Source organism: Petromyzon marinus, chromosome 23 (genome assembly GCF_048934315.1).
Source record: "Petromyzon marinus isolate PM22_M1 ecotype Great Lakes invasive population chromosome 23, UKy_Petmar_22M1.pri1.0, whole genome shotgun sequence".
NCBI lineage: Eukaryota > Metazoa > Chordata > Hyperoartia > Petromyzontiformes > Petromyzontidae > Petromyzon > Petromyzon marinus.
Genome location: NC_133689.1, coordinates 7106250 through 7129218, shown reverse-complemented (window position 1 = coordinate 7129218; position 22969 = coordinate 7106250). Strand labels below are relative to the sequence as shown.

Genomic DNA, 22969 nt, shown 5'->3' with positions numbered 1-22969 from the left:
ACTGTGCAGCAGATGGCGTGTAGTATTATTTTTGGTTGATACGACAGGATGATAATAACCAGGGCAGCTGCTGGTTTCGAACCGTGAACCTCTGCAACAACAAGCGGCGAACGCGCTACTGCTGTGCCATGTCATGTACCCGGTGACCTGAGTTTGATTAGAGGCCATGACTAACATCAATGGCAAGTTGTGTGAGTTTTTAATGAGTGCTAGGCCCTGTGTGTAAACATTGGGTTGTGTACCAACTTTCAAGGTAAATTTAAAAAAATCTGAACATTGAGCCTAGATATAGAATATTTCTGATTAACCGAAAATTTAAATATATTCGGATTGATATAAAAAGATATCACAAGAAGTGATGTCGCTTCAATGGCGACTTGTCTGCCCTTTTCCCGCCAAAAGTGGCATCACGTGGCATCAGGTGACATCACTTGTGTTATCTCAACGACACGCTTAACTACCGCAGTGTTGATGAAACATCTGGAAAAGATTCGAAATTGTCCTAAAAATACAAAATACAAGGCTTATCCCGAGAAAAAATCAGCTCTTCGGAGACAAAAGTGACCTGGAGTGGTCCTGGGGCTACGCAACACCCTGTACTGTTCGTCTGTTGGCGTCCTCTGGTCTAACACTGGTGAGACAAGGCCCTAAAGGACAAGGCTTTCTCTGGTGTAGGCCAATCAGTTTCAAAGACAATGCGTATATGAATTATCGGAGCATGTTTATTTGAACGTCTTGCCACAAGTAGGTGTGGCTAATACAGACTCGATGCCTTGAACGAGATGTATATTCGGTATTTGAACATCTTAACACCTATTTTATTGCCAGAAAGGGTAAAGCCTATTTTCTTTGGCCACTCCCTTGCCTGCCATGCCATTCTAAATAGGCGCACTCAAACAGCACTTGCCCTATCAATCTAGTATGACTATATGGCATATGTACGTGTGATGATCGATTAGATTGAGGAGCAATAAAGCAATTGGTCGAGAGCACTTCACTGATTTTATCAACCATAGTTGTGTTCAATGCCATGAGCAGCAATACTCACGTTTGGAATATAAACCTGCCATTGGCCAACGTTTGTTTGACAAGAACCCACGTCATCACAATGGACCAAAATGCATTTTCAATTAACATTGAGGGTGATTTTCGGTCCGTTCTGGGTACAGTGAGCGAAAAAGGTATTTGATCCCCTGCTGATTTTGTACGTTTGCCCACTGACAAAGAAATGGTCAGTCTATTATTTTAATGGTAGGTTTATTTGAACAGTGAGAGACAGAATAACAATTAATAAAATCAGGAAAAACGCATGTCAAAAATGTTATAAATTGATTTGCATTTTAATGAGGGAAATAAGTATTTGACCCCTCTGCAAAACATGACTTAGTACTTGGTGGCAAAACCCTTGTTGGCAATCACAGAGGTCAGACGTTTCTTATAGTTGGCCACCAGGTTTGCACACATCTCAGGAGGGATTTTGTCCCACTCCTCTTTGCAGATCTTCTCCAAGTCATTAAGGTTTCGAGGCTGACGTTTGGCAACTCGAACCTTCATCTCCCTCCACAGATTTTGTACGGGATTAAGGCCACTCCAGGACCTTAATGTGCTTCTTCTTGAGCCACTCCTTTGTTGCCTTGGCCGTGTGTTTTGGGTCATTGTCATGCTGGAATACCCATCCACGACCCATTTTCAATGGCTGAGGGAAGGAGGTTCCCACCCAAGATTTTACGGTACATGGCCCCGTCCATCGTCCCTTTGATGCGGTGAAGTTGTCCTGTCCCCTTAGCAGGAAAACACCCCCAAAGCATAATGTTTCCACCTCCATGTTTGACGGTGGGGGTGGTGTTCATGGGGTCATAGCATTCCTCCTCCTCCTCCAAACACGGCGAGTTGAGATGATGCCACAGAGCTCCATTTTGGTCTCATCTGACCACAACACTTTCACCCAGTTGTCCTCTGAATCGTTCAGATGTTCATTGGCAAACTTCAGACGGGCATGTATATGTGCTTTCTTGAGCAGGGGGACCTTGTGGGCGCTGCAGGATTTCAGTGCTTCACGGCGTAGTGTGTACCAATTGTTTTCTTGGTGATTATGGTCCCAGCTGCCTTGAGATCATTGACAAGATCCTCCCGTGTAGTTCTGGGCTGATTCCTCACCGTTCTCATGATCATTGCAACACCACGAGGCGAGATTTTGCATGGAGCCCCAGGCCGAGGGAGATTGACAGTTCTTTTGTCTTTCTTGCATTTGCGAATAATCGCACCAACTGTTGTCACTTTCTCACCAAGCTGCTTGGCAATGGTCTTGTAGCCCATTCCAGCCTTGTGTAGGTCTACAATCTTGTCCCTGACATCCTTGGAGAGCTTTGGTCTTGGCCATGGCGGAGAGTTTGGGATCGGATTGATTGATTGCTTCTGTGGACAGGTGTCTTTTATATAGGTAACAAGGTGAGATTAGGAGCACTCCCTTTAAGAGTGTGCTCCTAATCTCAGCTCGTTACCTGTAATAAAGACACCTGGGAGCCAGAAATCTTTCTGATTGAGAGGGGGTCAAATACTTATTTCCCTCATTAAAATGAAAATCAATTTATAACATTTTTGACATGCGTTTTTCTGGATTTTTTTGTTGTTATTCTGTCTCTCACTGTTCAAATAAACCTACCATTAAAATTATAGACTGATCATTTCTTTGTCAGTGGGCAAACGTACAAAATCAGCAGGGGATCAAATACCTTTTTTCCCTCACTGTATATGTATTTGTGAGTCTGTGTGTCTCAGTGTGAGTCTGTGTGTCTCAGTGTGTCTGTGTGTCTCAGTGCGAGTGTATTGGTCTCAGCATGAGTATATGGGTAGCAGTGTGGGTCAATGGGTCTCAGTGTGAGTTTATAGGTCTCAGTGTGAGTCTATAGGTCTCAGTATGAGTCTATGGATAGCAGTGTGAATCTATGGGTCTCAGTGCGAGTCTAAGGGTCTCAGTGTGAGTCTGTGGGTCTGGCTGATGTGGAGGAGGATGCTTCACATGCTGGGTGGGTGCTCTTTTCCATGCTGGACTCCACCAAGAGATCTTAACAATCTGAACACCGCTGTCTCCACTGCTCGAATGAAATCTGCTCTCGCAAAACACAGATTTTTCAGAGGCCACCGAATGGCCCGTGACAATTTGCCCGTATCTTAGCATTTGCTTGTCTCGTCTTCATGTGAACCGCGTTATATACACACACACACGGCGCTGGCGAGACAATAGTTGAAGGTCTGCTCAGAACACGACGTGCGCGATTCTGGCAAATCACCGCCTTCTGTTCCGAGCCGGCCTTCAGTAGGCGCTCGCTAAAAGCACTTTCGGCAGCAGTCAAAAATGTTCAATGTGGTGGTGGTGGCGGTGGTGGTGGTGTTGGGGGGTGGTGTCGTTTGTAATTTGTTTTTGTTCGCCGGTGCAGACGTCGACGAGTGCTCACCGAACCCGTGCCAGAACGGAGGCCGCTGCATCGACGGCGCGGCCTCTTACACCTGCGACTGCGCGCAGGGGTTTACGGGCACGCGCTGCGAGACTGGTGAGCACACACTCACCTCGCATCGTTCCCCCAGCCCCTCATCCTCATCCCCCCTCCTCTTGCTCCCTTCTCCTCCCTTCCTCCTCCTCCTCCACATCCTCCCTCCACTTGCTCATCCCCTTCGTTCGTTTTCCCAAACTCCGTCGTGTCCAGTGTTGAGCGGTGTTGGTGGGAATTCTTAAGACGAAACTAAACTTTTTTTTTTTAAATTTTAACCAAATAAGGCCGACTGAGCCACACAGTTATTTTTGCAGAAGCGATCCGGCTCTCGTAAATCATAGCTCAACGAAGTGGCTCATCGCGTGGGTGGTAATTTACAGCAGCCAAATACAGTAAACGCGTGATGTTGATTCTATATGTGGAGGGAAAAACTGTAGGACCTGGATAAAAATCCGCGCGATCACGGGGAGAGAGACACGCACACTCCAAATGTACAGGCGTCAGGGTAGGGATCGAAACCACCAATTCCTGGATGAATTCCATGTGTGCTAACCCACTTACACCACGACCAGAAACAGCATCCCTATGGCACTTGATAAGGGTGTGTCCATGTCATCCATGCAATTCTGCCGATCGCCTAATAAGCATGATGCTTGTAACTACCAGCGAAAGCTCGTACCAAAGTATGAAATGTCGCGTGGATTGCTCTCAAAAGCAATGAAAATTGTCCACACGATGCCCTTCATATATTTGGCTTCGTTGGGTGGAGGTGGGTATACCACGCAGATTGCCATTTTAATCACGTGACAAACCCATCCGTAAATCTATGATGAATCCTAGTATCATCCATTTTGATAGCAAAGTTAACCAAGGGTGGTGTCCTCTCTCTCTCTCTACTCCTGTTTACATGCTTCTCGACGTCGTGTCAGTCATGAAGTATAGTCAAGTAACTACTTTGTATGTCAAGAAAGCACATCATGTACTCACTTACAGCACGTGAACCCAACATAATAACCAGTCTAACAAAGGTGACTTATGTGTGTGTGTGTTCTGATGTGTGCGTAGCAGTTAGCGCACTGCGCTACAAACGTGGTGACCTGAGTTTAATTCCCGCTCACGGCCTACACCAATGTCGATTATCTGAACCGGTCCCCGTGCCCTCCCCTAGGTCGACTCAGCCTCAAATGAGTACCTGGTGTGGTGTTTAAATGCATCGCCACTGGGAAGACAAAGGCGATTGGAAGTGGTCCTGGCCACCCACCCCCTCGTGTACCGTGCCAGCCTTCATAGGTGCTCGCTAACAGCACTTGCCCTAACAGTCTGTGAATGCTTAACGGGGGATCTTTGTCTTTTGTGCTGAGGTGTGGCACAAGTGTTAAACACACTGCGTAAAATTCTAACAACCGAAAGTTAAATTCCTAGGCAAGGATTCCGTTTGGCCTAGTTGACCCAGACGAGGCTCTTTCTGGACCGTCCCTAGGTCAACGCAGCCCGAACTCAACCTCTGGTGCAGAGTGCGAACATTCATGTGTCAATATCATTATCGGAACACAAAGGGGGGGGGGGGGGGTGATGTTGAGCATGTGGTGTTACGCAACCCCACCCATTGTGTCGCACGCCACCCTTAATATGTGCTCGCTAGCATCACGTGATCCTACGTCATACGACGGGGCCTTAACGGGGATCTCCGCCACGTGTCCGTGCGCGTGCTTATTCCCGCGGATGCAGATATTGACGAATGCACTTCGGATCCGTGCCAGAACGGAGGCCAGTGTGTGAACGGGGCGGGCTCGTTCACGTGCAGCTGCCTGGCAGGGTACACGGGGACACTCTGCGACTCAGGTGAACCACAGCGAGCCTTCGTTATTAACACTGGGGTCCCGACAGTGCCGGATCCTAGTAGCACAAGTAGCTACACGTGTAGTAGAAGCTACGCGCCCCGCACTTTCAAGGGCCCCGCGCTAAATGCTTTCAAGCTGTCAGTTCCGGTTCAGTGATTCTGCACTTGCTCTATTACTCTAGTACTATACCGCCTTGAACTTTTATGAATGCCTGAGTGTTTTAGGCTAGCGATTTGTTGTATCTGGCTGTATAACATATCAAAAAATAAAATAACTTTACTATGCAATTTAACATTTACGTGTTTTAATATTTACATGTTTTTTTTATGTACGGGCCGACCATAAATGACGTCACACACCTCGGGGGGGGGGGGGTTAGACATTTGTGACGATGTGTGACGAGGGGGGGGTTTGATAAATATGACGTCACATAAAAATGCGCAACTTTAAATAAATATAGACAACACGTTCTACTTAATTAAATGTACTATTTAATAAATGTTTTCTCCTACAACATCAGAGTGCAGCGCCACATTAAATACGCACTTCAATGACAATAGTTTAAAGCGATTTGAAGCATGTTTTATTTTCAAAATAGAATTATGTTTTGTTTTTTTTGGGGGGGGGGTGGGGGCAGAGCTTTGTGACGTCATATTTGAGGGAGGGGTCTGACTTTTTGTGACGCCGTGTGACGAGGAGGGGGGGTCAAAAAAATCGTCCAAAATAGCGTGACGTCATTTATGGACGTCCTCTAACTACCAGCGAAAGCTCGTACCAAAGTATGAAATGTCGCATGAATTGGTCTCAAAAGCAATGAAAATTGTCCACACGATGCCCTTCATATATTTGGCTTCGTTGGGTGGAGGTGGTTATACCACGCAGATTGCCATTTTAATCACGTGACAAACCCATCCAAAAATCTATGATGAATCCTAGTATCATCCATTTTGATAGCAAAGTTAACCAGGGGTGGTGTCCTCTCTCTCTACTGCCGTTTACATACTTCTCGACGTCGTGTCAGTCATGAAGTATAGTCAAGTAACCACTTTGTATGCTAAGAAAGCACATCATGTGATCACTTACAGCACGTGAACCCAACATAATAAATACATTCTTGCAGAGGGAGCTGATAGGAACGTTGGGTTGCTCGGTCAATGGCCAGGGTCAACGGCACCACGTGGTGTATTCCGCGAATATGCCCGACTGTGAGGGCGGGCACAAGCCGGCGTGAGTAGGTTAAACGATCAGTTTTATAAGGGCACCACGGGGTGACCAGCCCCTCCCCACCCAGCCCCACCCCTCCCACCCCCCACCCAGCCCCACCCAGCCCCTCCTCACCCAGCCCCTCCCCACCCAGCCCCTCCCCACCCTCCCCACCCAGCCCCTCCCCACCTACCCCTCCCCACCCAGCCCCACCCTCCCCACCCAGCCCCTCCTCACCCTCCCCTCCCCACCCAGCCCCTCCCCACCCAGCCCCTCCCCACCCTCCCCTCTCCACCCAGCCCCACCCCTCCCATTTTTGGATGCACGGCGGACGGACACAATAATCATCTGTGGGCTGGTGGTGTAACCAGGAGGTTCCTACCAGTACCAGTCTAACAAGGGTGACGTGTGTGTGTTCTGATGTGTGCGTAGCAGTTAGCGCACTGCGCTACAAACGTGGTGACCTGAGTTTGATTCCCGCTCAAGGCCTACACCAATGTCGATTATCTGAACCGGTCCCCTGGCACCTCCCCTAGGTCGACTCAGCCTCAAATGAGTACCTGGTGCGGTGTTTAAATGCATCGCCACTAGGAAGACAAAAGCGGTTGGGTGTGGTCCTGGCCACCAACCCCATCGTGTACCGTGCCAGCCTTCATAGGTGCTCGCTAACAGCACTTGCCCTAACAGTCTGTGAATGCTTAACGGGGGATCTTTGTCTTTTGTGCTGAGGTGTGGCACAAGTGTTAAACACACTGCGTAAAATTCTAACAACCGAAAGTTAAATTCCTAGGCAAGGATTCCGTTTGGCCTAGTTGACCCAGACGAGGCTCTTTCTGGATCGTCCCTAGGTCAACGGAGCCAGAACTCAACCTCTGGTGCAGAGTGCGAACATTCATGTGTCAATATCATTATCGGAACACAAAGGGGGGGGAGGTGATGTTGGGCATGTGGTGTTACGCAACCCCAACAACAACCGCCATTCGCCACCAAGTGGCTGTGACGTCACCACGACGCTTGTGCCAGGCCATGTGCACCTTGAGGCCACGTGAAGTGTCGAACGCCCGCGGGCAGGAGGTTACGGAGCAGACCCAAGTGCCACGGGTCGACTGACTAAGATGACTGAGATGACTGGCTGATGCACCACCTGTGCCCCCCACTGTACCAACCTGCTGTGCTTTAGCCACCCGGCGCTCCGCTCGTTGTTGTGAGCGTCGCTCCTCCGCCCTCCGTTGTTTTTGGAGGGCGACTACCTCCACCTGCCCAGTAGCGTCCTTCACGAGCCTCCTCCACAGAGGCCGATCTTGACACCGCTGGTACCAGTCATCGGCAAGTCCACTCAGCTCCACGTCCTCCTGTACCACATCACTCCATCTCTTCTCTAGCCCGTGCCGCGCCCGTTTAGCCCCCTCGATCCGGCCGAACAAAAGCTGTTTCGGCATGCGGTGGCTGGGCATGCGGGCTACATGACCCAGCCAATGGAGCCTTGCCTGCCGGAGGAGCTCACCAATGGGACCTTGCCCAGATCTTTCAAGGATTTGTGAGCTCCTCACACAATCCAGCCTGGTTAAACCCAGGATGGTTCGTAGGCAGGCCAGCCTAAATGTTTCTCACCGGCGACGATGTTCCAACCCCACCCATTGTGTCGCACGCCACCCTTAATAGGTGCTCGCTAGCATCACGTGATCCTACGTCATACGACGGGGCCTTAACGGGGATCTCCGCCACGTGTCCGTGCGCGTGCTTATTCCCGCGGATGCAGATATTGACGAATGCACTTCGGATCCGTGCCAGAACGGAGGCCAGTGTGTGAACGGGGCGGGCTCGTTCACGTGCAGCTGCCTGGCAGGATACACGGGGACACTCTGCGACTCAGGTGAACCACAGCGAGCCTTCGTTATTAACACTGGGGTCCCGACAGTGCCGGATCCTAGTAGCACAAGTAGCTACACATGTAGTAGCATGCTACACATGTAGTAGTAGCTACGTGTCCCGCACTTTCAAGGGCCCCGCGCTAAATACTTTCAAGCTATCAATTCCGGTTCAGTGATTCTGCACTTGCTCTATTACTATAGTACTACACCGCCTTCAACTTTTATGAACGACTGGGTGTTTTAGGTTAGCGATTTGGCTGTATAGTAAATAAAAAAAATAACTTTACTATACAAGTAAAAAATATACGTGTATTATTTATTTATGGGCCCTTTATAACATATGCTACAGGCCCCGCACTAGCTTAATACGGCACTGGGTCCCGATAAAAAAAGAGTCGGTCCCAGCATAAGGTGAACTGCAGCTGTATATTGTCAACGTCGCTTGTAGACATTGTGTACGGCCATTATGTCAACCCCACCGCTAGATGAAGGTCCACGCCAGTCGTGGTGGGGGGTGGGGTTGTTTGACCATACTTCACCACGCTGGTCACTGAAACGGTGTGGACAGGTGGTGAGAGTCTGCAATATGTTCCAATATCACTCACTACTTACGTTATCCCTGGATGGTAATTGAATTAGGAACTCCGGGTTTTTAGTACAAAGGTTTTTTTTATACCCTCTGTGGCAACGCTCCCCCTCTCCCCTGTTTGCTGGCTGTCATGTTTCATCTGACACTTTGTAAGTGGAACAAATAAATAAGCTCAATCGTTACCCCTGCCAGGGCGGCGAGCCTAGATGCACCCTCAGTTCGCTATGAGGGTGCATTACGCCTGGCCTGTTATATGCTTACAATAAAACACAAATAAATAAGCGGACGATATCATCTCCATTACATGTCCATCTCTCTACGTAAAACAAAAATGTATTTCTTATACGACCCATAAGCCGCACGGCATTCTGGGAGTGCATACCCTTCGCAGCATTGATTCAAGACGAACACAACTCTGGACCAGTTTTGACATGCAGTGTCTCATCAGCACAGTCTGTATGTGTAGATGAATTGATAGCAACGACCTGTCCAGACATACAACCCTTTTTGCCACGGCTGGACGTGGTACCTGTGTGTTTTATTATTGAGCGTGCGTGCAGACATCGATGTGTACGCGTCAAATCCCTGGCAAATTGGAGGCCGGTGCGTGGATTTGCTGGGAGCGATATCAAGCGAGCACCCGCCTGGGTTCAGCAATTATATATTACTCTGAATTATGAAATATAGAAATAATTATCAAATACAGTCGTGCAACAGGCATATTTAACACAATACTCAACACGTTTGTCAATGACATTGTGGTCTGAAAAGTAAAACTATATATAATAGTTGACATTTTGGGCAAGGGCCCTTCTTCATAGCAGATGAATAGAGAGGCCAGAGAGACAATACGAGTTGTACACTGCACTTCGCAACATGGGGCCTTCAAGATTATTGAATGGAAATTGTCTTCTGATGGCCAGTTCCTAAATTGGCCTATGAAAAGTTACGTTATCAATAGCTGTTGTGTAACAGATAAAATCTTCATCAATCAAAAGCATGACTAAATCAACTCATTCATATTCCATTAAAAAAAATTGCATGCACATTGCATAGTGGGAAGACTTGTTCTTGTGAGCACAAGGCACAATCCACTTAGCAATGCATTCCTGGGCCCAATCACCATCTGAATTAAACCGAACAACTCAGCACATTCGTCAATTCCAATAAAAGGATTGTGACTGCCCTACACTCCTGCGATGGAGAAATCTGAAAATGAAAATGTGAGGCACACAAATATGATCATCCGAGAGAGTCCATCTCGGATGATCACATCCGAGAGTCCATCTCGGATGATCACTGGCTTTTTTTATTATCAAATAATATTAATGTTTTGCCTGGCAATATATATTATCACATTGTTCATGTAGAAATTCAATTATTGTATTTCTGGCTCATTTAGGTTTCCCGTTTGTAGATCACTTGTGAGTGTATAGATTCATACCACCATACATTCTTTACGCAACCACAATGGGAAACAGAATTGACTCGTGAACCGATTCATGAACACGCTGCATCCCCACTATAGCGGGGTCAATGGTGACGAAAATATTCATCGACGAAGCGTTATTTTTATTTTACTCAACGACGACTGTGGGTGAATGGAAATCACACGAAGCGTGATTGATGACTCTTGACTGCTCGTCAGAGACCAAAGCACCGCTGACGATGGCGAGACAGACTCAACTCTTCTGGCAGAAGCCGCAGACGAAGATCATTGAGTAACGCTATTCGAGACTGCAATGCATCGAGGAAGATCGAGCTTGGTAATCGGTCATCTCAAGCCAGTTACCCCCCGGGACGCCTGGGTCAGCCAGCGGCGAGCCTTTCGACACTTTGCCGTGACGGGCCTCGGGAGTGCACGTTAGGTCTGGCGCAAGTGCCTGCGGTGACTTCGTGGCGTGCGTGCGTGTGCGCGTGTGCGTGCGTGCGTGCGTGTGTGCGTGCGTGCGTGCGTGTGTGCGTGCGTGTGCGTGCGTGCGCGTGTGTGTGTGCGTGTGTGCGTGTGCGTGCGTGCGGCCGCTGCTGTCCGTCGACGTCGCAGACGTGAACGAGTGCGCGTCGAGCCCCTGTCTGAACGGAGGGAGGTGCCGCGACGGGGTGGCGGCGTTCACGTGCGAGTGTGCGCCCGGGTTCACGGGGACGCGCTGCGAGACAGGTGAGCCCTTCCCGGCCGTCGTGAGGTTTGTCAGCCGTTAAAAGTAACACAAAGACACAGACAGACAAAGACACAAAGATCACCCGTATTGCCTGTAACAGACTGTAACAGACTGTTGGGGCAAGTGCTCTTAGTAAGCACTTATGCAGGCCGGCACGGTACATGACGGGGTGGGTGGCCAGCAACAAGCCCGACCGCCTTTGTCTCCCCAGTGGCGATGTTTACACACCGCACCAGGTACTAATTTGAGGCTGTGTCGATCTAGGGGAGGCCCAGGACCGGTTCAGATAATCGTCACCGGTGTTGGCCGTGAGCGGCAATCGAACTCGGTTCGCTCGGTTCGTAGCGCAGCGCGCTAACCGCTACACTACCGCTCCCCACTAACACACACACACACTAACACACACACTAACACACACACACTAAAACACACACGCTAACACACACACACTGACACACACTAACACACACACACTGACACACACACAATGGAAGCGTCGCCGAGTCCTGTATTGATATTCTGGGCGGTGGAGGAGGAGGGCTATGGGGGGGGGTTAATAATTTGTGTGGGATGGTGAAGTGGGCGAAGGGAATGAATAGAGGCAATCTGAAGTAAATTCCAAGACGAACCGGCACAATTTTTTATTATTATTATTATTTTACCCGCTAAGGCTCACTGAGCTACGTAGCTCTTTGTCAGCAGTGACCTCACCACAATTGGTAGCTCAACCAAGTGGCGTATCATCACGTGGAAATTGCCAGCAGCCAAATACTCTCAACGCGTGTTTCCGAACGTGGAGGGTTAAAAAAACGGACGACCCGGGGAAAAATAACAACCGATGTCCACGCGCATGAACCACGCATCCTGGGCATTATAACTGCTTTAAAGTCACGAATCGATTGTTGTCAGTTGCGTGCCGGCTTAATGAACTGTTTGTGAGTGCATATTTCTGTAAAACCCGGACAGGCTGCCACCTGTCTGGTTTCGACTCGGACTGCCCAGGAATTGGTCTCTGTGTTTGGGTGGCCTGGAATTCCTTTGTACGGAGATATCTGGTAGCATTGTTTTGAACTTTATTGTGGTAAACTGCAGCTGTGTTACACCCAGACCGAGTTAGAAATGCGGAAATCAATCGGCATCTTCGTTCAGAGACATAGGTCACCCCTCAGCCCCGTATCTCCAGTGAGCTGTCTTTGTTGAAGCAGATGCAGTGTGTGACGATCCAATGATTAAAATTAATCATCCTAACGCTCAAGTTGCGAGCACATGAGAATCACTTAATTTACAATTTAATCAAAGTATATGGCAGCATTACGTTTAGCCTAATTAAATTAACTATTCACAACGAACAACTTCTGCACTTAACGAGACGCCACAAGATGCTGCGTCGAGCGGCGTGGAAAAGAACCTGGCACAAAGTCTGTCGACAGCACAACCGAGACCCGAAAACTGAGAGAATCCACGAAATCGCAGGGGAGGTGAATCTGTGAAGCCAAGCTGCTCTCTGTGTTCAAACATGCGCCTGTGTGCTTGAGCGTTGCAGATATCGCCAAACCCGTGGCACAGAATGGGACGCACCGGCGGCGGCATCTGCCATCGGTCGTCTCAGTCAGTTAACCCCCGCAACGCCCGGGTCAGCCAGCGGCGAGACTTTCGACACTTTGCCGTGACGGGCCTCGGGAGCGCACGTTGGGTCTGGCGCAAGTGCCTACGGTGACTTCGTGGCGTGCGTGCGTGCGTGTGTGCGTGTGCGTGCGTGCGTGTGCGTGCGTGCGTGTGTGCGCGTGCGTGCGTGTGTGTGCGTGCGTGTGCGTGTGTGTGCGTGTGCGTGCGTGTGTGCGTGCGTGTGTGTGCGTGCGTGTGTGTGTGCGTGCGTGTGTGCGTGCGTGCGTGCATGCGCGTGCGTGCGTGCGTGCGGCCGCTGCTGTCTGTCGCAGACGTGAACGAGTGCGCGTCGAGCCCCTGTCTGAACGGAGGGAGGTGCCGCGACGGGGTGGCGGCGTTCACGTGCGAGTGTGCGCCCGGGTTCACGGGGACGCGCTGCGAGACAGGTGAGCCCTTTCACGGCCCTCTTGAGAATTGTCAGCCGTTGAACACTCCCCCGTTGTCATCGAAGCGTACGTGTTGACGTTTTGATTTTTGTCAAGATTTTGCAAGGGCCTTTCAACATTCTGTGTTTCTGAATGGAAAAAAAATCATTTAGTAAATTTCCCCATCTGACTACTTGATTTTATTGACTTTCGGATGGTGGAGGGTTATAATTATAATTAGTAAAATTGACATTATTCCTACTCGATCTAAACTATTCGTTTTATATATAATGAATCTGCAAACTGAAACCACACCTTATTCTGTAAGTTTTGTAAACAAATTGGTTATTGTTTGTATTTCCTTCCCTATTAAAATAGACGATGGTGTCTTCCCATAAAATGGACGAAGAAGAACCAGTAAATTACGGTCGTAAAATATTGTTTTGGTTATGATGTATGGTAATTTTTTTTAATTAAAACGTCTTCGCGAGAACCGCCGGCCAGGGATTGTGTGACACACGCACGTTTTTTTTTGTTTTAAACCCATGCACAAAAATGGGCAAAGACAAACATCCCCCCTCATAACCTTGACAGACTTTCAGGGCTGTTAGCGAGCAACCTATGAAGGCCGCCACATGCAGACGAAGGGGTGGGTTGGCCACACGCCACGCCCGGTCACCTTCATCTCCCAGGCGGCGATGTTTACACACCGCACCAGGTACTAATTGCAGGCTGAATCGACCTAGGGGATGCCCAGGACCAGTTCAAATAATGGTCACAGGTATCGGTTGTGAGCGGGAATCGAACTGGGGTCGCTGGATCCGTCGTGCAGCGTGCTAATCGCTACACCACCGCGCCCCACACAAAGAAGGACACAAAGATAAAGATCCCCCGTATAGCCTGAACAGACTGTTGGGGCAAGTGCTGTTAGCGAGCACCTATGAAGGCCAGCACGGTACACGAGGGGGTGGGTGGCCAACACCACGCCCGGCCGCCTTTGTTTCCCTAGCGGCGATGTTTACACATCGCACCAGGTACTCATTTGAGGCTGAGTCGACCTAGGGGAGGGCCCAGGACCGGTTCAGATAATCGTCACTGGTGTTTGCCGTGAGCGGGAATCGAACTGGGGTCGCTGGGTCCGTCGTGCAGCGTGCTAATCGCTACACCACCGCTCCCCACACGAAGAAGGACACGCACGCGCGTGTACACACACACACACAGCGGTCACTCACACTCGGGCTTGCGTAAATTCCACGTGTGATCGAGCGATCGATCGACTCACTGGATTTCCAGCAAACAAAGGAGGGGGGGGGGGGGGGGCGGTGGTCCTGCGTGTTCAGGCTTGTGTTTGTCATATCTCGCAAAGGTGTGCCTGGATTCAGATGCCTCATCGACCGTGGCGGAGTGCGAGGGGCGCGATGCTTCCGGACCGCGCATTGTGCTCGTTTCATTAAGCGGGCGTGCATTAGTCACCTGCGACAATGGACAGTTTGATCCAAATTGATTTCAACGAGGCAGCCATATTTTATTCTATTGGGTTTCATTGTAAAAGAATGGCCTTATTTCGCGTCTGCGCTGAAAGGCACCGGAGCTTTCTTCAAACGAGCTTCGATAATGAATGAGGCTTTGCTCAAGGAGGGCGGTCGCGGTGAATGTAACAACGTTTAACTTAACATTTATAAATATGCACGTACACACGACTGACATATAACATATTTGTATAAGCAGTCAATAATATTAATCATGGTTAGCGCTCTGTTAGCTCGCTGAAGGTGCCTCGTACCATATCGGCCACGGGGATTCTTTTGGCCATACTTCACCGCGCTGAGCAAGTTGGAAGGGGGTGCCCTCGGACCAGTTCAGATATCACCCACTACTAATATTAGCCATGGGCCAGGGATCGAACTCAGACTGCTGGAGTCACAGTGCAGCAAGATAACCACTTTGCCACTTCTCCAATTTATATAATTGCAAATGTATAAAATCTGTACAGCTTATTTAGAAAATATACTTATACAATACAGCACTGTTTTTTTATGTTATCGATATTCACTGGTACTGTCGTATCAGTATGCTGGGTGCATGCGTGTACACGGAAATCTGTGAAACGCGACTGAAAATCTGTGAAAAATACCTGTACGGCTCATCGGATTCCTCCAGTAAAAATAGATTTTCTGATTCTGATAATATTGGTGTGGAGAGGAGGCTCCTGAAGGATGCTGGACTGTAGGAGGCAGTTGCCCTCCAGTAGCAATGGACTGCACTGTAGAGCATCGACTCTCACATCAGCGAGCAGAGTGCCGGGCGGCTAAAAAGCAGCAAGTTGGCACAGTGGGGAGCGCAGATGGTGCATCTGCCAGTCATCTCAGCCAATGAAACCCATTACACCCTGGATCTGTCCCGTGACTTCCTGCCTGCAACAAGCCTCACACATTTCACATGACAGCCTCAAAGCACATCGAGAACTGGCATAAGCACTGTGGTGATGTCACCGCCACTTAGTGGTGAATGGCAGCTCTTATTGTAAAGATTATCCAATTCCACGTTTTGCTAATAGCCTATTGTGCTGAAATAGGATTATTATTTTGAGTTGGTTTTTTTTTCCGATAACTCTTTCCTTGGACTTCATTTTCTCAAAGGAGGTTGTTTTCCATCAATTACACAAACATTGTCATGGTAATAGCATGTGTACCCTTGGCAGGAAATGGAGAGTTATGATTGTGCACACAAAGCATATCCTTCCCTTTCTGAAGAGGACAAACATACTATATTGCATTTCAATTGTCTGCACTTGAAAATTCGAGGTGGAATTCGAAAAATACTGTATATTCTGAATGCCCAACAATAACAACCACAATTCACTACTAAGTGGCAGTGAAGTTACCACAGGGCTTGTGCACTTTTGAGGCCATGTAAAATGTTGAATTCATGCTTATTCCAAGTCACGAGACAGACCTCCGTTCTATTGGCTAAGTGACTGAGATATATAGCAGATAAACTACCTCTGCTTCCCACTGTGCCATCTTAATGTGCTTTAGCTGCCCGCTGTTATGCTTCTTGTTGTGAGCATCGTTCCTCAACCCTTTATTGTTGCTGGAGGGTGGTTGCCTTCAATTGCCCTGGTTGTGTCCTTCGTGATCTTGACACTACTAGTCATCTGCACGTCCAATCAGCTCCATATTATTCTGTACCGCATCAGCCCATCTCTTCTCTAGCTCGTGCCGTGCCCGTTTAGCCCCCTCTATCTGGCCAAATGGAAGATGCTTGGGAATGCGGTGGCTGGGCACGTGTGCTACTCACCCAGCCCATTCATCATACTTACAGACATGCATATGCACAAAATCAAAGCATGCCATTTTTCTGGCACAAATCCATAAGCGTATTATCAATACACCTGCAATTATCTAGTTATATATATAATTACTTACACATCGTGAGCGTACTGTCAGAGCAAGAAAAGGAATTGACATTCATACATGGTTTAGATTTATTTTATTTGTAAGCCAACTCAACATGCCCTATACCATTCTATATATACGTGGCAAATACGAACTAGTGTTAGCTCCCCAATGTAACTCGCTGACCCACCCCAACTGGACATCAGTGCAAAAGAGCTTCATAGCTCATCGGATTCCTCCATTCTAATTAAAAGATTCTGTAAACATTCTGTTTATGGGTCGCACTGTGCCTATTTCGACACGATGTCCAACGTTTCGCTCCACGTGCCTGGGAGCTTCTGCAGCGACGGAAATTCTATCCGTTTCTCAAAGGAGCTTCCGCCCAGCACGTGGCAGCTAAGGCATCGGACACCGTGTCGAACAACACGTGCTACGACCCATAAACGCGGTCGGGGAGCTGCGGAGCACAATCGCGAAAACCATCGCGGAGTGGTGTTCAGTTAGTTCCTGGCCCAAAACAATGTTTTGCTGAGAATTCAAGAGTCCAATTTTTGATCGAGCGAACCTGCTGCTAAAGTGCGAGTTGGTGAAAGGGGGGCGGGCTAAAAGGGGGGGGGGGTCGGGGGAAGGTGGGGGAGGGCTAGGACCAATCCAGATATCACAAGGCAACGTATGTCTTTTCCCTCTGCATATTCTCACGTGGCTTTCACTTTTTCCCCATTCATACGATCCATTCATCATCATCATCATTTCCCATCATCAATTTCTCTTTCACCGATTTCACGCATCATCACGGATTTGCCCCCCCATTGCTTCCTCTCATCTATTTCATTCACCCCACCTCCACCGTTAACTTTGTATGTACGATTGTTGATTCTGTGTAGAGCGCCTTGCATAACGCGCTATATAAATTATTTTAAGATAAGACAGTATGTATGCTGAACCTCTTTCGCACCGTACGTATCCAACCGTGCTAATTGGAGGTGCAGGGGAAGGACAACAGCTATGACTGGGACTCAAACTCAGGTTTGCTTTTTAGTCATGGCATTACACACACACATTATGTGTCTATCATATGGCTATTTCTTCCCCCAATGTGTTCTTTCCTGCTACTCTGCACAGCATCTTGAGATGCAGGTTGCATTTATATGCTGTTCATATAAAAAATTAATTGAAATTTCCTTGTATATGTGGCAAATTGGGTTTGGATTGTTTGTAATGTTACCGTATAATTTACCCCGAAGATGAGGTCAAATTGTAAAACTTGTATTGCCCCAACGAAACACGGTCATTCATTCTATTGCTCAGTCCCTTACTACATGGGAATGCGGAATGGCCACCACTCAATTTCTCATTTAAGTAGGAAAACAATTTTAACTTCATTTAGCAGATTGGAATCAGATGTACGAGACTAGATTGGTGATGTGAAGTAATATTGATGGTGCTCTCATTTACCCAGGAGAGCCTCATTGAGTCTTAAAACTCTTTAACGTGAAGGTTCCGCTGAGTTGAGATGCGTTTGGACAATCGCATTGATGGTCATTTGGCTTCATGTGGAAGAAAACGCACCACGCACACGAGCGGGAGTAATAATTAATTAATAATTAAGGCTCTACGTGGATAGTTTTTCAAGAATCCATTGCTGTACCGCAATCTCCTGGCCATTTCACGGCCCAAGCGAGCGATACCTGGTATTCCCAGGCAGTCTCCCGAGCAAGTCCTTAACCAGGCTGGATCCTGCTCAGCTTCCACATTCTAATGAGATTGGACGCACTCCGGCTGATTGGGTCATAGGTGAAAGTGGGCCTCCAGTGTGGCCGAATGTTGTCCGAAGCCTCGGAGATTACGGCCCCTGCACTGACCGTGCTTGTGCTCACTGTTGACACTGCTTCTGTTGCTGCGACTGCTGCTGCTGCTACTGCTGCCGCTGCTTCTGCTATTGCTGGTGCTGCCACTGCTGCCGCTTCTACTCCTGCCGCTACTGCTGCCACTGCTTCTGCTGCTGCTGCCACTGGCACTGCTGTTGTTTTTACTACTTCTGCCACCGCTGCCGCTGCTACCGCTGCTTCTGCTGCTGCTACCGCTGCCGCTGCTGCTGCTACCGCTGCTTCTGCTGCTGCTACCGCTGCCTCTGCCGCTGCTACCGCTGCTTCTGCTGCTGCTACCACTGCCTCTGCTGCTACCGCTGCTTCTGCTGCCGCTGCCGCCGCGTCCACAGCGGCGCCGCGGGACCCTTGCCAGCCCAATCCGTGCGCGAACGGCCGCTGCGAGGGCCAACAAGGCGAAACCTTCCGGTGCGTCTGCCTGCCCGGCTTCACGGGCCGGCTGTGCGACAGTCCCGTCGCCCCCCCAACCGCGCCGCCCCCACCGCCGACGCCGCCGCCACCCACGCCCCCGCCACGCAGAGGTGAGCGAGCGAGGGAGCGCGTGCGGCGCTGTCGTCTCTGGCCACTGCTCGTACGGTGCGAAAGAAGTGCAACGTACATGCGTGCAACGTGGCGATCGTTGCCGTGCGGAGTGGACCTGTGGAGTGGAATTATATCCGCAAAAGTCCGAGTCATCTGGGTTTGGTTTGGTCGTTCTGTTTTTTATTTTATTTTTTGGCCGCTGCCTCTGTCCGGTCAACGACAGCCTGCGGAGTTTTAATGAAATATTAATCTGTGGATTCCGTGGCGTCGTTCGCATAGTGCAGTCAACCAGACCAGTGAAACATTTGGTCAAATGTTTAGTTTAGTGAATGTTGGTGTCAGGGATGTGCAATCCGTCTCCCCCCCCAAAAAAAATCTACACGACGAAGGGGAGAGAAACATACAGGTGTCAGGGTTGGGATCAAACCCACGACCTCCTGTATACCAGGCGAGGCAGATAACATCTCGCCACCGGGGTGCCCAACAACGAAGGAAAAACTCCGCTGTGTTGTTGATGGATATATTCACTGCTAGTTGCGTGAACAAAGTCTAATACTGCTCCAACGCTAGAGCTGCGTTTACACCGGGAATCTTCCTCCGAACAAAGGGGTGGTTCGATCGGAGCAGGAGAAAAAAAAGATCAGAGCTCGAAACGCCGATGTCAAACTCGTGTCGGACTGCACACGCCAAGTTTGTTGGGGCCACTGAGGCAGTGGCGCAGAAGCTCCGCGGTGGAACTGATTCGCGTAAACAGAGAACGGCGTTGTGAACGCACGTTCGAAGCAGAATCTGTTGCCGTTCACAATTGACGTCTGTATACCCACGCGTTAACCGTAAGGAACCCGATGGGGATCGAGGCGAGGGTGGCCACTTGGCCAAGAAATCAGCGAAGCTTTGCTTCGGGAAACAAGCTTGAGCCTGTGACGACCTACAAGTTGCGCTTACTTCCTTTATGTATGAGAAAGTGGACACAGCTCTCATTTCGGTTATGCTAAACAGAACACCTCACTTTTTTGCTCAGCGTTCTCGTGTAAACGCAGCTCAGTTGTCCAGCAACAGCAACAAATAGAGGAGAGGGCATCTCTGAAGTGAACAACTATCCGAAATATTATTTGGTTCTTTCGGTAAAGTCACGTAGATAGAAAATATTATTATTACAATAAAGTGAATAAAAAACACACGACGTTTCGATCACAACACAAGCGATCGTCTTCAGGAGGAAAGAGGGGGAAGTCAAGGAAGGCAACCGTTTTTAAAGGTTTCAAAAATTGGCGTGGCACAAGCGCTTCGGTGGTTAGAACGAAGTGGGCGGGGCTTATGTAATTTTCTACATGAATTTACCGAAAGAACTAAAGAAAACAAATTCCTGCAGTCGCGAAAGTTTCAAGTCAAAATTTAACTGTCTGAAATATACGAGCTCTGAAAGTCTACCGAGGCCAACATCACCCTGCACAGTTGACAGACCTCACGAATCGCATGCTAATTAGGGAGGATGTGACGACGGTGGATGAGTGTCGTATTGTCCCAGTCTTCTAGTTTTAAAATCATAATGTCCGCTGCTTCATGCACACAAAATGCAATATTACTTTACAGTCTTAACGAGTAAAGTTTCCGGTTGGTATAACCTGCGTGCATCGACACTGCAGTGAATGGACAGTTATCGCGAAGCAAGTCATGTGCTCAGAAATAGTGCCCAGGCACTCCTTAAAAATGATCTATCAACGGCTCGACGGAGCCGTGCCACGTAAGCACTTGAAATTGCTGTCGTATTGATAGTAGTAATAATGACCATCGATAATAACGTTCTTTTTGTTACACAGCAAAGCCTTGCAGAGACTTAAAAGTCTTGTTTTTAGGAGCGAGGGTCCTGCCAATGTTTAACCAAATCCACTCTTTGAGTGTTTGGCACGGTGGTGGGGTGGGGGGGGTGCAAAACTAGAGAAGATGCACACAAATATGGGGGGTTAACACTCAAAAGCTCCACACAGATAGATTCAACAATCTGTTGCTGCGCTGTCATCCGCTGGCCACCTCGCAGCAACTGTTGTCTGTGATCTCCCATTCGTGGGTGAGTGAGTGAGTGCTCACCGGGTACAGCCCTGCTGAGCTGTAGGGATCTGTCGAGGTCGGGTGCATTGGGGGTTGATTGGTTTGTAGGCCATGCGCGTGGTGTTGCCTCTCTCTTCGCTAGGGATGCCCGTGAATAGCACATGTCGGGGATAATGATATTGGCCTACGAAAACGTAGCTTTTTAATAAATGACCTTCAATAAATAATACGGGAAAATTATCATAACACATACTCAAATTGGTTATAATAAACATAAAGATAAGAATACATGTAAAGTTATTAAATGATAGTTTATTAATTAATTTACCACGAAATTATGATGTTGTGCGGTAGCATCATTACAGTGATGGAAAAAAGTATTTGATCCCCTGCTGATTTTGTACGTTTGCCCACTGACAAAGAAATGATCAGTCTATAATTTTAATGGTAGGTTTATTTGAACAGTGAGAGACAGAATAACAACAACAAAATCCAGAAAAACACATGTCAAAAATGTCATAAATTTATTTGCATTTTAATGAGGGAAATAAGTATTTGACACCCTCTCAATCAGAAAGATTTCTGGCTCCCAGGTGTCTTTTATACAGGTATCGAGCTGAGATTAGGAGCACACTCTTAAAGGGAGTGCTCCTAATCTCAGCTTGTTACCTGTATAAAAGACACCTGTCCACAGAAGCAATCAATCAATCAGATTCCAAACTCTCCACCATGGCCAAGACCAAAGAGCTATCCAAGGATGTCAGAGACAAGATTGTAGACCTACACAAGGCTGGAATGGGCTACAAGACCATTGCCAAGCAGCTTGGTGAGAAGGTGACAACAGTTGGTGCGATTATTCGCAAATGGAAGAAAAACAAAAGAACTGTCAATCTCCCTCAGCCTGGGGCTCCATGCAAGATCTCACCTCGTGGAGTTGCAATGATCATGAGAACGGTGAGGAATCAGCCCAGAACTACACGGGAGGATCTTGTCAATGATCTCAAGGCAGCTGAGACCATAGTCACCAAGAAAATAATTGGTAACACACTATGCCGTGAAGCACTGAAATCCTGCAGCGCCCGCAAGGTCCCCCTACTCAAGAAAGCACATATACATGCCCATCTGAAGTTTGCCAATGAACATCTGAATGATTCAGAGGACAACTGGGTGAAAGTGTTGTGGTCAGATGAGACCAAAATGGAGCTGTTTGGCATCAACTCAACTCGCCGTGTTTGGAGGAGGAGGAATGCTGCCTATGACCCCAAGAACACCATCCCCACCATCAAACATGGAGGTGGAAACATGCTTTGGGAGTGTTTTTCTGCTAAGGGGACAGGACAACTTCACTGCATCAAAGGGACGATGGACGGGGCCATGTATCGTCAAATCTTGGGTGAGAACCTCCTTCCCCCAGCCAGGGCATTGAAAATGGGTCGTGGATGGGTATTCCAGCATGACAATGACCCAAAACACACGGTCAAGGCATCAAAGGAGTGGCTCAAGAAGAAGAACATTGAGGTCATGGAGCAGACCTTAATCCCATAGAAAATCTGTGGAGGGAGCTGAAGGTTCAAGTTGCCAAACGTCAGCCTCGAAACCTTAAGGACTTGGAGAAGATCTGCAAAGAGGAGTGGGACAAAATCCCTCCTGAGATGTGTGCACCCTGGTGGCCAACTACTAGAAACGTCTGACCTCTGTGATTGCCAACAAGGGTTTTGCCACCAAGTACTAAGTCATGTTTTGCAGAGGGGTCAAATACTTATTTCCCTCATTAAAATGCAAATCAATTTATAACATTTTTGACATGCGTTTTTCTGGATTTTTTTGTTGTTCTGTCTCTCACTGTTCAAATAAACCTACCATTAAAATTATAGATTGATCATTTCTTTGTCAGTGGGCAAACGTACAACATCAGCAGGGGATCAAATAC

The 22969-nt window shown here is 48.4% G+C and overlaps 1 protein-coding gene across 1 annotated transcript in view; it reads left to right on the top strand.

Moving 5' to 3' along the window:
* LOC116945305 (uncharacterized) overlaps nucleotides 1-22910 on the top strand; it is a 32204-nt gene extending 9294 nt beyond the window's left edge. Inside the window, exons 3-8 of the mRNA XM_076068889.1 lie at nucleotides 3438-3551; nucleotides 5220-5333; nucleotides 8295-8408; nucleotides 11040-11153; nucleotides 13092-13205; nucleotides 18801-22910. Of these exons, the coding sequence (XP_075925004.1) occupies nucleotides 3438-3551; nucleotides 5220-5333; nucleotides 8295-8408; nucleotides 11040-11153; nucleotides 13092-13205; nucleotides 18801-19228 (998 nt within the window). The 3' untranslated portion in view covers nucleotides 19229-22910. The remainder of the gene's footprint in view (nucleotides 1-3437; nucleotides 3552-5219; nucleotides 5334-8294; nucleotides 8409-11039; nucleotides 11154-13091; nucleotides 13206-18800) is intronic.
* The last annotated feature ends 59 nt before the right edge of the window (nucleotides 22911-22969 follow it).